This window comes from Erinaceus europaeus, chromosome 4 (genome assembly GCF_950295315.1).
Source record: "Erinaceus europaeus chromosome 4, mEriEur2.1, whole genome shotgun sequence".
NCBI classification, from domain to species: domain Eukaryota; kingdom Metazoa; phylum Chordata; class Mammalia; order Eulipotyphla; family Erinaceidae; genus Erinaceus; species Erinaceus europaeus.
The window spans coordinates 114,355,914-114,370,107 of record NC_080165.1 but is presented as its reverse complement, the minus strand read 5'-3'; the positions used below and the strand labels follow the sequence as shown (position 1 = coordinate 114,370,107).

The 14,194-nt window shown below is 37.7% G+C and overlaps 1 protein-coding gene across 2 annotated transcripts in view; it reads right to left on the bottom strand.

Annotated features, from left to right (window-relative positions):
- The window catches only part of MAP3K5 (mitogen-activated protein kinase kinase kinase 5), a 277,002-nt gene that overhangs the window by 66,023 nt on the left and 196,785 nt on the right, over positions 1 to 14,194 (bottom strand). For both annotated transcript variants that reach the window (XM_007520044.2, XM_060190392.1), the window contains one exon: positions 7,284 to 7,417. In XM_007520044.2, the coding sequence (XP_007520106.1) occupies positions 7,284 to 7,417 (134 nt within the window). The remainder of the gene's footprint in view (positions 1 to 7,283; positions 7,418 to 14,194) is intronic.

Sequence of the window (14,194 nt, the reverse complement as noted above, 5' to 3'; positions counted from 1 at the left end):
GACAATACAAGGTCATTCATGCGTCAGGTTTCCCTGAGCCCCTTTACATCTTAATTGGTATTTCCCAATTTTGCTATTCCATGCTTTTATCTTTACACATTCCTAACTCTCTATACTGAAAGATTAACTTTAAAGCAGAATTTAATCTAAAAATAACTTTTATAATCTGAGAAATCTTACTTAGGAAGCTGCCAACAAAAATTGACATGGGGAGAGTCGGACGGTAGCGCAGTGGGTTAAGCACACATGGCACAAAGCGCAAGGACCAGCATAAGGATCCTGGTTCGAACACCCAGCTCCCCACCTGCAGGGGCGTCCTTCACAAGCGGTGAAACAGGTCTGCAGGTGTCTTTCTCTCCCCCTCTCTGTCTTCCCCTCCTCTCTCCATTTCTCTCTGTCCTATCTAACAAGGATGACATCAGTAATAACAATAATAACTACAACAATAAAAAAATTGACATGGATTTTACTTAATCAATTTTTTTCATACTTGCCTTCACTTTAAAAGCAGATATTAAACCAAACATATTAAAAAATGATTATCAGTAAGGAGGAAAAAAATACCATTTTGATAATTTCTTGAATGAAATTAACATGAGAAATATCAGTATGTAACATAATTGGTAAGAGAGAGAGTTTAGAGTACTGCTTAGCTCTAGTTTATCATAGTGTTGAATACTGAACCTGAGAGCCTCAGGCATGAAAGTCTTTTGCATAACAATTATCATGTTTTCACAACCTTCAAGTCTGTTCTTAATATGCATGAGATAAATTAATGACAAATATTAGTTCTATACATTTGGAAGATGAAGATGATTAAATAACATTAAGTAAACTATTTGTTCAGTTTTTGTTGAAAACTTAGCCTTAAACTTAAATTTAGGCTCTGTTGAAAATCAATAATGAATATTTAAATATAACAATCTGGGAAGGCAAAAATACTACTATTGTCATTACATAACCAAAGGCTAACTAAAAAAATTATAGCAATAGAATTTGACTAAGAATAAGAAATCTTTCCCAATATGAAAATTATTATTGACACACAATAATCTTCAAGTAAAAGTGTCAGAGCAAAGCCATAAACTAGCATAACATTGTGATTTTCTAGGTTAGTAATCTATGATTTGTATGAAAATTACAGAAAAATCCAATTTTTTCAGTCAGCTATAATAGTGGAAAGAAGAAATAAAGTAAATTGTTGAATATATATTTTGCCTTTGAAAAATTACTAATCTGAAAGTATCTCCAAAGCACTTCTAAGTCAAATTCCCACTGCAATATTTACACCAATGTATTAAAATTTGGCTGAAATTTCTATCTCCAGAAAAGCTGTTTTTTTGTTTGTTTGTTTGTTTGTTTTTAATATCTCTGCTCATGACTTGCCTAAGAATTTTAGGGTAGGGAATAAGCACCAGTATTTTTAATAAGTTTCCCCATTGACTCAACAACACACCAGTGCAGTGAATCACTGCTGTAAATAAGTGATTCAGGGGTGTGAAGAATGTTAGGGGGAAAAGTCAACCTGAGATTAACAGCTAGTTGATACAGATTATGTAAAAACTTATAACCTCTCTCTTACAGCTGCTTTGCTTCTAACAACATGTTTTTAAAATGTAAAAGAAACAGAAGAAATGGTTTGTTGCTATGGTCATTACAGATGGTAATGTTTACACATGCTGGTTCTTACATTATTCACATTGATCCTCCTACCTTAGCAATTATCCTTTGTGACTACTACAGTTTTAGTGGATCATCCTAACCTCTCCAGGGCACAGAGATGAAACTACTTTTGTGTTGTATCTTATAGTAACAACATGATAGACTCCACTGTAATCTTCTTATACAGTTAGTAAGAAGATGCTCTGCAGCAGCTGTTAAAAGAAAAGGCTTCCATGCAAGTCTTTTCAAATAACATACATTTTAACATAGCATTATCATAAAAGTGGACCTTTGTTGGTGTTAGTGTGCTTTGTGTGTGCATAGTGGTAGGTGAATAAACAAACTACAGTGGTGATTTTAAAAGTGATTTTTTTTTCTCCAAGTACTTACTTAAATTCATCTAGTGGTTAGAGAGAAAAGGATTTTACTAAAGATATAGAGAGAAAAGGATTTTACTAAAGATAGGTAAATGATTTTGACTGTAGCAATATGATAGTAACAGAACCTTTATAAATTTCATATTGTTTTAAAATATATTCTACTTAAGAACCTACAGGGAGTTTTAATAAAAATTTTATGAAGGTGATGGGATACGGAACTCTGGTGGTGGGAATTGTGAAGAATTCTACCCCTTTTACCCTACGGTCTTGTCAATCATTATTAAATCAATAAAAATTATGGCATGACAAATATATACATGTATATGTCTTCTACCACCAAGTCATAATAGTTTATAAATATGTCTTATGAATTAACCAAGAAGAAACTCTGAAACACTACTACAGAAAGTATAAAATTGAAATGGAGCATGTGGTGGACAGTGACAGTTTTTTTCTACTCTTCCTGTTTCCTATGATTTTGTTTGAAGAAATAAACAACTGAAAAGCTATGGAATTTCTTATTTCTTTTCTAGTTCATGGCAATCATTTTGGGTCAGTGAAATAGAAGTGAACGTATACTAGATATTCCTGAGAAAGTTTGTTTTCTTTTCTTCTTGTCTGGTATGCAGATGTAGAGGGTGAAGGCAGAGTAGCCACTTGGTAAAGTCAAACTCTAAGGAGTTGGGACCTGGGACACTGGTTGCATGAAAAACAGAACCTTTGCAGCATGGTATAGTCAGAGAAGTTCTAAGAGCTACTGAACTGAGGACTGTATGATGCAAATGAGGCAATCCTGCCAATAACTAGGGAATGAGTCCTGATGTGCTTTATGCACAGAAAGGTGTTAATATGGTAGAAGAACAGGTGGTGAGGTCACAGAGGCAGGCAGGTATCTATGCCTTGTGGTTTGAGCTATGGGTTCTGAGTTTATACACTGCTTATGTGAAGAATTCACAGAAGGGTTTTGAGTAACAGTGACATGATTTCAACTTCAGAAAGATCTGGTATCTCTAAAAAGGGACAACACAGAGAAGAGGAAAGAGAGAAGATAGAAACCAGTTAGAAAGGCAGTTTCAGTAAGGAGTCTGAAAGATCTGAAGATTTTGAATAGATTTATTAGAGTCTTTGTGATAGGAAAGAGTCAAAAGACTTAAAATATATTACAAGGGTTGAGATATCAGTAAGCTCTACTAAAAAGGTATCTGTGAGTGAGGTGGGAAGTAGGGCATGGGACTGAGCAGGGGAATCTAAATGAATCCTAAATTATAGCCTACAACTGGATGAGATAGGAAAGACTTCAGAATACCTTTGGAGACAAAAATGCATGTTCACTGCATGCATAAGTTAGGGTAAAATCTATACCTTAAAGTAAAAGTGTGCAATAGGCTACAGTGACTCAATAAGTGCAGCAAGCAAGTAGAACCCTATAACAGACACCATAAAGTACTTAATCAAATATTTTCTACTTACACCTAGATACCCTCCTCATTTACTTCCTATTTTCACTTCCCTCAATCACTCTAAGGACTACAGATAAAATAAGGACTACAAAAGCTGGATAAGGGTAAGAGACTGGCACATACAAAAAAGCTACGAAAGCTGGATAAAGGTAAGAGATGGCCCTTTTGGTCACTACCAGGCCACCCCATCATCTGGGGTCCTAGTCAGGGAATCCTGGGATTCCTACATAAATATGATAGGCCTAGATATCTAACAGATTCCTCTTTTTTTTTTTAATTCTTTATTGGGGAATTAATTTTTTACATTCAACGGTAAATACAATAGTTTGTACATGCATAACATTTCTCAGTTTTCCATATAACAATACAACCCCCACTAGGTCCTTCTTGGACCTGTATTCCCCCCAACACCTCAGAATCTTTTACTTTGGTGCAATATGTCAATCAGATTCCTCTTTCTACCATCAGTGGTCATCTCCATCAGGAACAACATCATAAACTCTCTTGTGGGCCTCTACAGGACCTTGCCCTCAATGTATAACAACAATGGTAGAAACTGCCCCACTTCCCTCAATCAAGAGGATAGGTCAACCTACTCTGCCACTCAAAGAAGACTGGTCCTGCAATGAGTGCAGCCTAGACTGTTGCTAGCTATGACCATGGAATGTGAGCTCAGACCGATAGGGATGCAGAGGTAACACAGGTTCCTGTGCTATATATGAACAGACATGGGCCCTGGGTCAGATTGAGGTTTACACTTTTTAAAACAGTATTTATATACTTTTCCCATATTGGGGAGCTACTCTCAGCCTTGATCCAGCTTTCTAGTCCTAGTCTCAGTTCTGATGCCATTCTTTTAGTCCACCTGCACGCTAGCTGTCCGGCCCAGGCAAAAAGTAGTTAAGTTATGGGCCCCTTGGAATAAACCTAAAATAGACTTCCTAACTTCTTCAAACATGAAGTCCCCAAATCTCATCTTCTATACTCTTACCTTTAGGTTCCTGATTATTAAACAATTTTCTGCTTTATGTCTTAGTGCATTTCAGACATCAAGTTGCAAATACTACCACGATGCCATTCTGACTTCCCTGGGCAGATGACCTCAATAGTGTGTCCTGGAATCTCACCTCTCCAGAGCCCTACCCCACTAGGGAAAGACAGAAACAAGCTGGGGGTATGGATTGACCTGTCAATGCCCATGTGCAGTGGAGAAGTAATTACAGAAGCCAGACCTCCCACCTTCTGTACCCCATAAGGATCTTTGGTCCATTCTCTCAGAGGGATAAAGAACAGGGAAGCTTCCAATGGAGGAGAGGGGATACAGAACTCTGGTGGTGGGAATTGTATGGAATTGTACCTCTCTTATCCCATAGTCTTGTAAATCATTATCAAATCACGAAAGAAAGAAGAAAGGAAGGGAGGAAGGGAGGGAGGAAGAAAGAAAGGAGAGAAAAATGAATGTTAACTTTGAAGTACCTTATAGATTTTTAACTATGAAGATTGGGGAGACAGATGACCCAGGTTGCTTAAGTTAGTGCTTTTTTTTTTTAAGAAAATTGATTTTATGAAGTGTATATAGTTGGTTGTAAGGGAACTATCTTAGAGAAGATGGAGCTTTGTTGTCAAAACAGTTATAAAATGGAGAGCAGAGTGTTATTATTTTGAAAAGCAAATAATAGGACAGAGAAGTAAAGTAAGAAAAACAAAAAATCCAAGGGGCTGGGTGGTGGTGCACTTGGTTGAGCGCACATGTTACAGTGCCAAGGATCCAGGTTCAAGCCACCGATCCTCACCTTCAGGGGGAAAGCTTTGTGAGTGGTGAAGTACAGCTGCAAGTGTTTCTCTGTCTCTCTCCTTCTCTACTATTCCTTTCCCTCTTGATTTCTGGCTGTTTCTATCTAATAACTAAAAATAATATAAAAATTAAAAAAAAAAACAGATAGGCCTGCTACCAAGTTCCTTGACTGATTTTCTTATTTCTAAAAACATGTATGCCCCTTGTCTTTTATTGTTGTTGTAGTTATTACTGTTGTTATCGTTGTTAGATAGGACAGAGAGAAATGGAGAGAGGAGGGGAAGACAGAGAGGGGGAAGAAAAGATAGACACCTGCAGACCTACTTCACCACCTGTGAAGCAACCCCTGCATATGGGGAACCAGGGGCTCAAACCAGTATCCTTATGCTGGTCCTTGTGCTTTGTGTCACGTACGCTTAACCCGCTGCACTACCGCCTGACTCCTTGTTCTTTGTTCTTTATGCTGGCATTGCCAGCAGGTGTATATCACACCTTTTGGAGCTGCTTCACAGTTCTTGGATATTCTTTTCTTTTCTTTTTTTTTTTTGCCCTTGTTGTTTTATTGTTGTAGTTATTATTATTGATGTTATTGATGTCATCGTTGTTGGATAGGACAGAGAGAAATGGAGAGAGGAGGGGAAAACAGACAGGGAGAGAAAGATAGACACCTGCAGACCTGCTTCACTGCCTGTGAAGGCGACTCCCCTGCAGGTGGGAAGCTGAGGGCTCGAACTGGAATCCTTACATGGGTCCTTGTGCTTTGCCTCACACTTAACCTGCTGCACTACCGCCCGACTCCCGGATATTCTTTCCTAAGGCTTTTTTTTCCCCTTTATTTTTCAATTTTTTTTTTTTTTGCCTCCGGGGTTATCACTGGAGCTTGGTGCATGCACTATGAATCCACTGCTTCTGGAGGTCATTTTCCCCATTTTGTTGCTCTTGTTGTTGCCATTGTTATTATTATTGCTGTTGTTGTTGGATAGGACAGAGCAAAATCGAGAGAGGAAGGGAAGACAGAGAGGGGGAAAAAAAAAAAGACACCTGCAGACCTGCTTCACCGCCCATGGAGTGACTCCCCTGCAGGTGGTGTGCTGGGGCTCGAACCAGGATTCTTACTCAGGACCTTGCACTTTGCCCCATGTGTGCTTAACTTCCAGTGCTACCACCTGGCCCCCTTATTTTCCAAATTTAAAGTTTCCATCAATGTATTTTCAAATCAGAGATTGAGCAATGTCCCACCCACCAGAAGCATTTTTCTCTTATTGCAGTTTATTTTTTAATATCAAGCATTTCCTTTTGATTCTTTCTCAGTCTTACTTATATGGTCAACTGTTCTTGCAAGTTCTATACTTTTTCCATTGGAGCCCTTACCAAGTGTGATTTAAATTCTTAGTCTAGGGTCAGCAAAATAGCTAACTTGGATAGTGTACTGCTTTGCCAATCATGTTGAGTGATGAAGTTTAAGCCCCACTGTACTGAAGGAAGTTTTGGTGCTATAATATTTCTTTCTCTCCCCCCCTTCCTCTCTCTCTTTCTCCCTCTACCTGAAAAAGCTAGCCCAAAGTGGTTACATCTAGGTGATAACAAGTATTAATGAATAAACAGTTAAACAGGCAAATTCTGAATCTGGTGATTCCAACATCTCTCCCATATTTGAGGCTGGTTCTGATATTTTTTTCTGCCTTTTAAAATGGTGTTTTTGCATTTGAGTATGCTTTGTCATGCTATGTGGAAAGATAAACATAGTGTACTATGTAAATGTGAACCACTCTACAGAGAGCTTTTGAGTATGGTGACGAGAAGTCAGGAAGGGGAAGCACTGTTATATAGCTCAATGAGTTGGTCTCAGCTACGAGTCAGAGGGACCTAATGAAACGACAGAGTTTAAAGAGATCTATTAATTATAATAACAAAATATTTTCTAAAATACTACTAACCACTCCAAATTCCTTAAACAGTAGCTTTTATTAGCTACAAATACTGTACCTGCTGTCTCTCTCTGGGATTTCCTTGATAGCGATTCTGACTTGGTTGCTCAGGTCACGGCCTGCATAGACTATCCCATAAGTGCCTTTTCCTAATATGACTCTGTCACCATTTTCATCATATTCATAGTCATACTAAAAAAGGAAAATGTGGGAAAAGAAGAGAGAAACATTAGTTGCATTCTATTTTTAAAGAAAATTCTTCAGAATTATTTCTCTTTATTTTATCAAATGGCTTTAAGTAAAACAGCAGGATGAAACTCTAAGAAGTTGCTTTAAGGACAAAAAAAATAAATTCTATTCACATTAAGGAGATATTATGTTTATGTTTTCAGAACTATTACAAGTATATTGGAGACTATATACTTAAATTCATAAAAGTGGTTCTTCAAAATCCTATTTGGGGTCTTTCACCCATTAAATACTTTTTACTATTATTATTAGTTCCAGAGATCAGTATATTAGTATTAATGTCAATAACATCTAATTGGTATTTTTTTCCCCAAGTTTTGGTATTGTCAAAGTATTTCATACTCAACTAGAATAAAATCAATTGAAGGTTTTAGGAGAGAGGAAAAAAATAGGTCTTAATAACTGATAATGATATAGTAAGGATTATTCTTACTTCATCTAGTTACTTGTGATTAATTATTTTTAATGAAAGGAGAGAAAAATTTTATCCTTGATGGAATAAGGAAAAGTCTATCTATATCCTGAAATTCCAACTGTCAAGCATGTTAGTCAAATCAAAAGAAAAAAAAAATCAAAGGGGAATAGAAAGCATCTAAAAGTAACTTCTTTAGACCTGGGAACACTGACCAGAAAATGATCAAACTGTATCTCTGCAGAAACTCAGTATAAAACCACAAACTGGCAAAAAATTACTATAAGCCTGTTTTTTTTTCCTGTTGTCTATATGTTGTTGGGATATGAAACTGTCGGTCCACAGGTAGATTCAATGTGTAAAAAGGTTCGCATTGACTAGAGAAAATATTTCTAACATTGAAAAGTCAGCAAATTTAACGTCAATATTTTTATAAAGATTTATTTACTCATTAATATAAGAGAGACTGAGAGATAGAGTGTGTGTGTGTGACAGAGAGATAACAGAGGACTACTTTACATATGCATTACTGGGGACCAAACTTAGTATCGATTTCATGTTTGAGAATCCAAATGACTTTATTGACTGCCATTTTCCAGGCTGGAAAATCAATATAGCTAAGTAACTAACAAGAAGGATAATGATCATGGATTTTTACACTTACAATATGCCTATAAACTATGTAAAACAGCTAGCAAGATAGCTTACTTGAGAGGATGCCTATTTTGCCATGCATAGTGCCCAGATTTGGGCCTCCATTACACTAGCGCAGCACAGAGAGACATTTCAGTACTATGGTGTTTCTCCCTCTCTGTGCATATCGTTATCTGAAAACACAGATTGGAGTGGTAAGACTCTAACAACAGAAACAAAAAAAACACCCCCTCCCTCAATTATATAAAGCAGAGCTGATAAACAAGGGAAATAAACTACTATTGGTTTTAGCAGAATTCTTTTAGAATAGATATATCCTGGAGACAAATAAAAAATACCGTATGACACAAAAGCATATAGTATAATATATACAGAGAGATCCCTGAACGCAGATACAAGTTCCTTCATGTTTATATGAAAAATGTATAACAATGCTACATAAGCGGCAAAGAAGATTTTATCAAATTCTAAACAACAGATACTTAGGAGTATAGGATATTAAAAATAGCGTGGCCACCCCATCAGCTGGGGCTCTAATCGGGGAGTCCTAAGATTCCCAAAAAGACATGATGGGCCTAGACCTCGAATAAATCCCTCTCTCCATTGTTACTGGTTATTTCTATCAGGAAAAACACAATAGACCCCTCTGTTGACCCCTATAGGACCTTGCTCTCAACTTGGATCTACAATGGTAGAGAATGTTCCATCCTCCAAAGGGAGGCTGGGCAATATGCTCTATGCTACACCTGAAGAAGATGGGTCCTGATATTGGGGCAGCTTGGAACATTCCTACTCATGACTATAGAATGTGAGCTCAGATCTACAGGGATGCAGAAGTCACATAGGCTCCTAAGCTGAATATGGGCTCCAGATCACATCAAATTGATGGGGTTTACAATAAAAAATATTTATACACCTTTCCCATATTTGGGAGCTACTCTCTTCCCTGATCCAGCTTTGTGGTCCTTCTGCCAGCCATGATGTCATCTCCCCAGACAATAACTTGGATCCACCTGCATATCAGATTTCAGGCTCAGACAAAAAACCAAACAAACAAACAAAAAAACAGTAGTATAGCCACAGGCCCTTTGGAATATAACTAAAATATGCCTACTAGCTATCTACAAAACGGAGAACCCCCCAACTCTTCATCTGCACTATTCCAGCCTTTAGGTCCATGATTGGTCAACAATTTATTTGGCTTTGTATGTTAACTCTCCTGTCAACCACCAGGTTCCAGATGCTAGCATGATGCCGACCAGGCTTTCCTGGACAGATAACCCCACCAATGTGTCCTGGAGCTCTGCTTCCCCAGAGCCCTTCCACACCAGGGAAAGAGAGAGACAGGCTGGGAGTATGGATCAACCTGTCAACGCACATGTTCAGCGGGGAAGCAATTAATTTTGATAATATTTCTTTTAAAATTTTTTTTATTTACTTTATTACTGGATAGAGGCAGAGAGAAGTTGAGATGGGAGTGGGCAATAGAGATGGAAAGAGACAGAGAGACACCTGCAGCCTTGCTTCACCACTCATGAAGCTTTCCCCCTGCAGGTGGGAAACTGGGTCCTTGCACACTGTAGTGTGTACACTTAACCAGGTGCGCCACTGCTTGGCCCTGATCAGATTTCTTTCTTTCCTTCTTTCTTTGTAACCAATTTACAGAACAAAATATTTAAAAACAATGTTGGTTTAGTTTTGGAAAAAAAGTTTTTTCACATGAATATTTATGCATCATAACTACTTAGATTTTAGTTTTCTTCAGGAACCTCAAACATCAAAAGATTATTCAATTTTTTTTAGAAGACTACACTTTAGGCATAGAAGCTGATGTTTAATGAAATGATCATAGTAAAAATCAAAAGAGCATCTGATAAAATGGACATGATTAAAAATCAACCCAATTGGTAATTGTTGTTTTGTTTTTTTCTTTCTTAATCTCTTCTATAATATCCTTACAAGATAGAGCTATAAACTGCAAAGGCAGATTTAAGGAAACTGGTCTAAAAGAGAATATTCTCTAAATGGCAGCCAGAGAAAGTAGAACAAAGCTGGGTCAAGGGTCAAGAGAAATGAAGGTGTGTTAAATGACAAAACTAGAGAAAAGGAAGGTGGTGGTGGGTGGACTGTTTGTAAAAATAAAAAGTACAATTACAATACTTATATATTTTGCATTCTATTTCTATGGCAATAGGGTAGCAAACCAGGTTGTTGCTAAGGGAAACAACTCCATTTTGAAACAATGATAGGGATACTTCTAGAATCATCCCTCTATCGTTGCTAATCCAGAACAGTCTAAACTGGTATTGGAAAGAGAATGAGTTAAGAAAGACAATACTGACAAGGCCAAACAACAAAGTGGTGATTCATGTCGTCCTTGCACAGTCAAGGGACTCACAGTAAAACAAGCACCTTGTAAAAAGCCATACATTTTCCTCTGATAATTATACTAGATGAGTAATAACCTCAAAGACCCAAAAGATTTCTTTGTTGATTTTTTCAGCCTGTATTGCCTTCTGCTTTCTTAATATGCTGGATGCTAAAATATTAGTAACTGCTAATACCCTTAATACAATGCTAAACATTCTATAGAGGCAAACATCTAATTTGATTTCTCTTTAAAACTTTACTCAAATATCCCTTTCTCAATAGACCTCAGCTGGCTTCTTTGTCTAAAATTGTACACCTCATTACCCTGAATTTCCTTAAAACCTTCCCTGACATTTTTTTTTCTTAACATTGGCGATTACTAAATGTATTCTGTATTTTAGTTATTAATGTTCATTATCCATCTCACTAGAATGTGAGTTCAATGAGCATAAGGAGATTTTTCAGTCTTGTCTCTGCTCTGTGCCCAGAACTTGGAATAGTATCTGTCACATAGCAGGTCTCAGGTCAATACTTCCTGAAATCCACTTGAATCCATCAACAAAGTATAAAGGTTACTTTAATGTGATAACATCCGAATAAACATATGTCATAGGATGAAAAAACTATACTGGGGCTGGGTTGTGGTGCACAGGTTGGAAGCCCTGCTCCCCACCTGTGGGGGGAGACACTTCACAAGAGGTGAAGCAGGTCTGCAGGTGTCTCTATTTCTCTCTGTTTCCCCTTTCTCTCTCAATTTCTCTCTGTCCTGTCCAATAAAATGGGGGGGGGGGGGGAATGGCCACCAGGAGCACCGAGCCCCAGCAATAACCCTGGAGGCAAACAAACAAAAATCTATATTTAAACTTTTTTCTTCTTTGGTGATTTAGCAAGAAGTTTTCATGAAAATGCAACGGCCAATATTCCCTGTTAGAAGGGTTTTTTTTGGAAGTCGGGTGGTAGCTCAGCGGGTTAAGTGCAGGTGGCGCAAAGCGCAAGGACTGGCGTAAGGATCCCGGTTTGGGCCCCTGGCTCCTCACCTGCACGGGGTCGCTTCACAAGCAGTGAAGCAGATTTGCAGGTGTCTTTCTCTTTCTCTCCTCTCTCCATTTCTCTCTGTCTTATCCAATGACAACATCAATAACAACAATAATAATAACTACAACAATAAAACAAGGCTAAAAATAGAATAAATAAGTAAATATTTTTTAAAAATTTAAAAAAGGCTTTTTTTTTTTTTTAAACCAGAGCACTGCTCAGCTCCGGTTTATAGTGGTGCAGTGGACTGAACCTGGGGCTTTGGAGCCTCAGATAAGTCTCTTTGCATAATCATTGTTATCTACTCCTGCCCCTTTCCTCTGGAAGGTTTAGCACTACTTGTACCTGGGAGAGAAATTACATAAAACCTTATCAAACCTTATCATACCTTCTATTTGTTCTCATTAGTTTCTTACAATTTGCCCTCCCTTCAAGTCCTATTAAGGACTTAGTAAGATAAAAAAGCTCTTTTCTCTAGCTATACAGTTACCACATTTTTTGTTTGTCCCCATGTAGATGAACAAACTCTTTTCTGTTTTAATTTGCCTTTGTCAGTTAATTCGCAGGCCCCAATCATAGAACCTGAGTTAGTAGAGGAAAATGATTTCTCCCAATAGGATGAAAGAGAAATAAATCAGTACTGGACTTCCGGGAGGTGTGGTTTATGGAGTAGCTGCAATCAGACTTTACTCTCCCCGGTACAACTATTAAACACAACAAGAGAACGAATTGGACACATAATCTACAGCTGAAAAAAATTCACAGCCTCAGTTGGGTGCCGGCGCCATTGGGGAAACAGGAGTGGGTTGGAAGACAAGGTCAGTTGAAATGAGAGCTCTGGGCTGACTGCGCTTGGCACTGACTCATGCCATCTTGGACAGTAATGCAGTTAACAGACTCCCCGAAGAAAAGAAATAGGAATTTAAAACATCTCAGTCTTTGACTTGGGGTTCTGTTCACTTTTGTTTTTTTCTCAGTCTGAGTTTAAGACAAAGACAAAACTCAGCCCACAAGGTAGCCCAAAGCACCCTTCCCCCAACCCACTGCCGCAGATTCAAATAAGTGGAAAGCAAAGACCACAACAGCACACCTGCTGGCCAACATAACCAACACCATACATGAGAAAGCAGAGGCAGAAAGTTAAATAGCATGTCACACCAAACACAGAAAAGTAAATCAGATGAAATCCAAGAAATTCCAGATACACAGAGTCTATCAGAGACAGACTATAGAAATCTTATGAGAACTTTACAAGAATATAAGCAAGAGCTGAAGGAGCATTTTTCTTTGGAATTTGATAAGAAGCTATAAGTGTGAAAGGAGAACTCAAAGCAGAGTTCACTAAGCAGTTAAACAGCATGGAGGAAAAATTTCAAACAGAACTGCAAGTACTGAAAGACATCTTTAGTGCAGTTTAATCTCAGGTAGAAAGCTTAGGCAATAGATAAAAGATTCAGAGTAGCTAAATGGATGAAAGAATAGGATCCATCCATTATATGTCTTCAGGAAACACACATCCAAAGAAAAGACAAATGGAAACTGAATATAAGAGGATGGAGCAAGATGTTCCAAGCTAATAACTCACATTCTTACAGGTGTGAGGTGGTATCTTAGTGTAGTTTTAATTCGTGTTTTTCTGGTGATGAGTGAATTAGAGCATTTCTACATATGTCTGTGGGCCATGCATATCTCTTCTTTGGAGAACTGTCATACTTCAGACAGACACTTCATATCAAACATCTATATAGAACTCATTTGGTTAAAACTTATGGCAGAAAACTGGCATGGTAAGCATGGACAAATCATTTTCATGTTCTATCAATAAATTTTTGAGTAAAATATATCTAAAAAAAAGAACTCATTTGGCTCAACAAAAATAAAAAGAATAACCCATAAAAAAGTGGACAGAGGACATGCATAGACAGTTCTCCAAATTAAAACTACACTAAGATACCACCTCATACCTGTAAGAATAGCCTTCATCAACGAAACAGAAGAAGATAAATGTTGGAAAGGATTTGGAGAGACAAGAACTCTAATACACTGCTGGAGGGAATGCAAAATGGTACAACCATTATGGAGAATAGTATGGAGAATCTTTAAGCAAATACAGATGGAAATACCTTACGACCCAGCAAACCCACTCCTAGGCATTTATTCAAAAGAAATAATATCACTAATTTGGAGGGATATATGCATCCCCATGTTCATAGCCTCATTATCTACAATAGCAAAAATTTGGAAGCAAC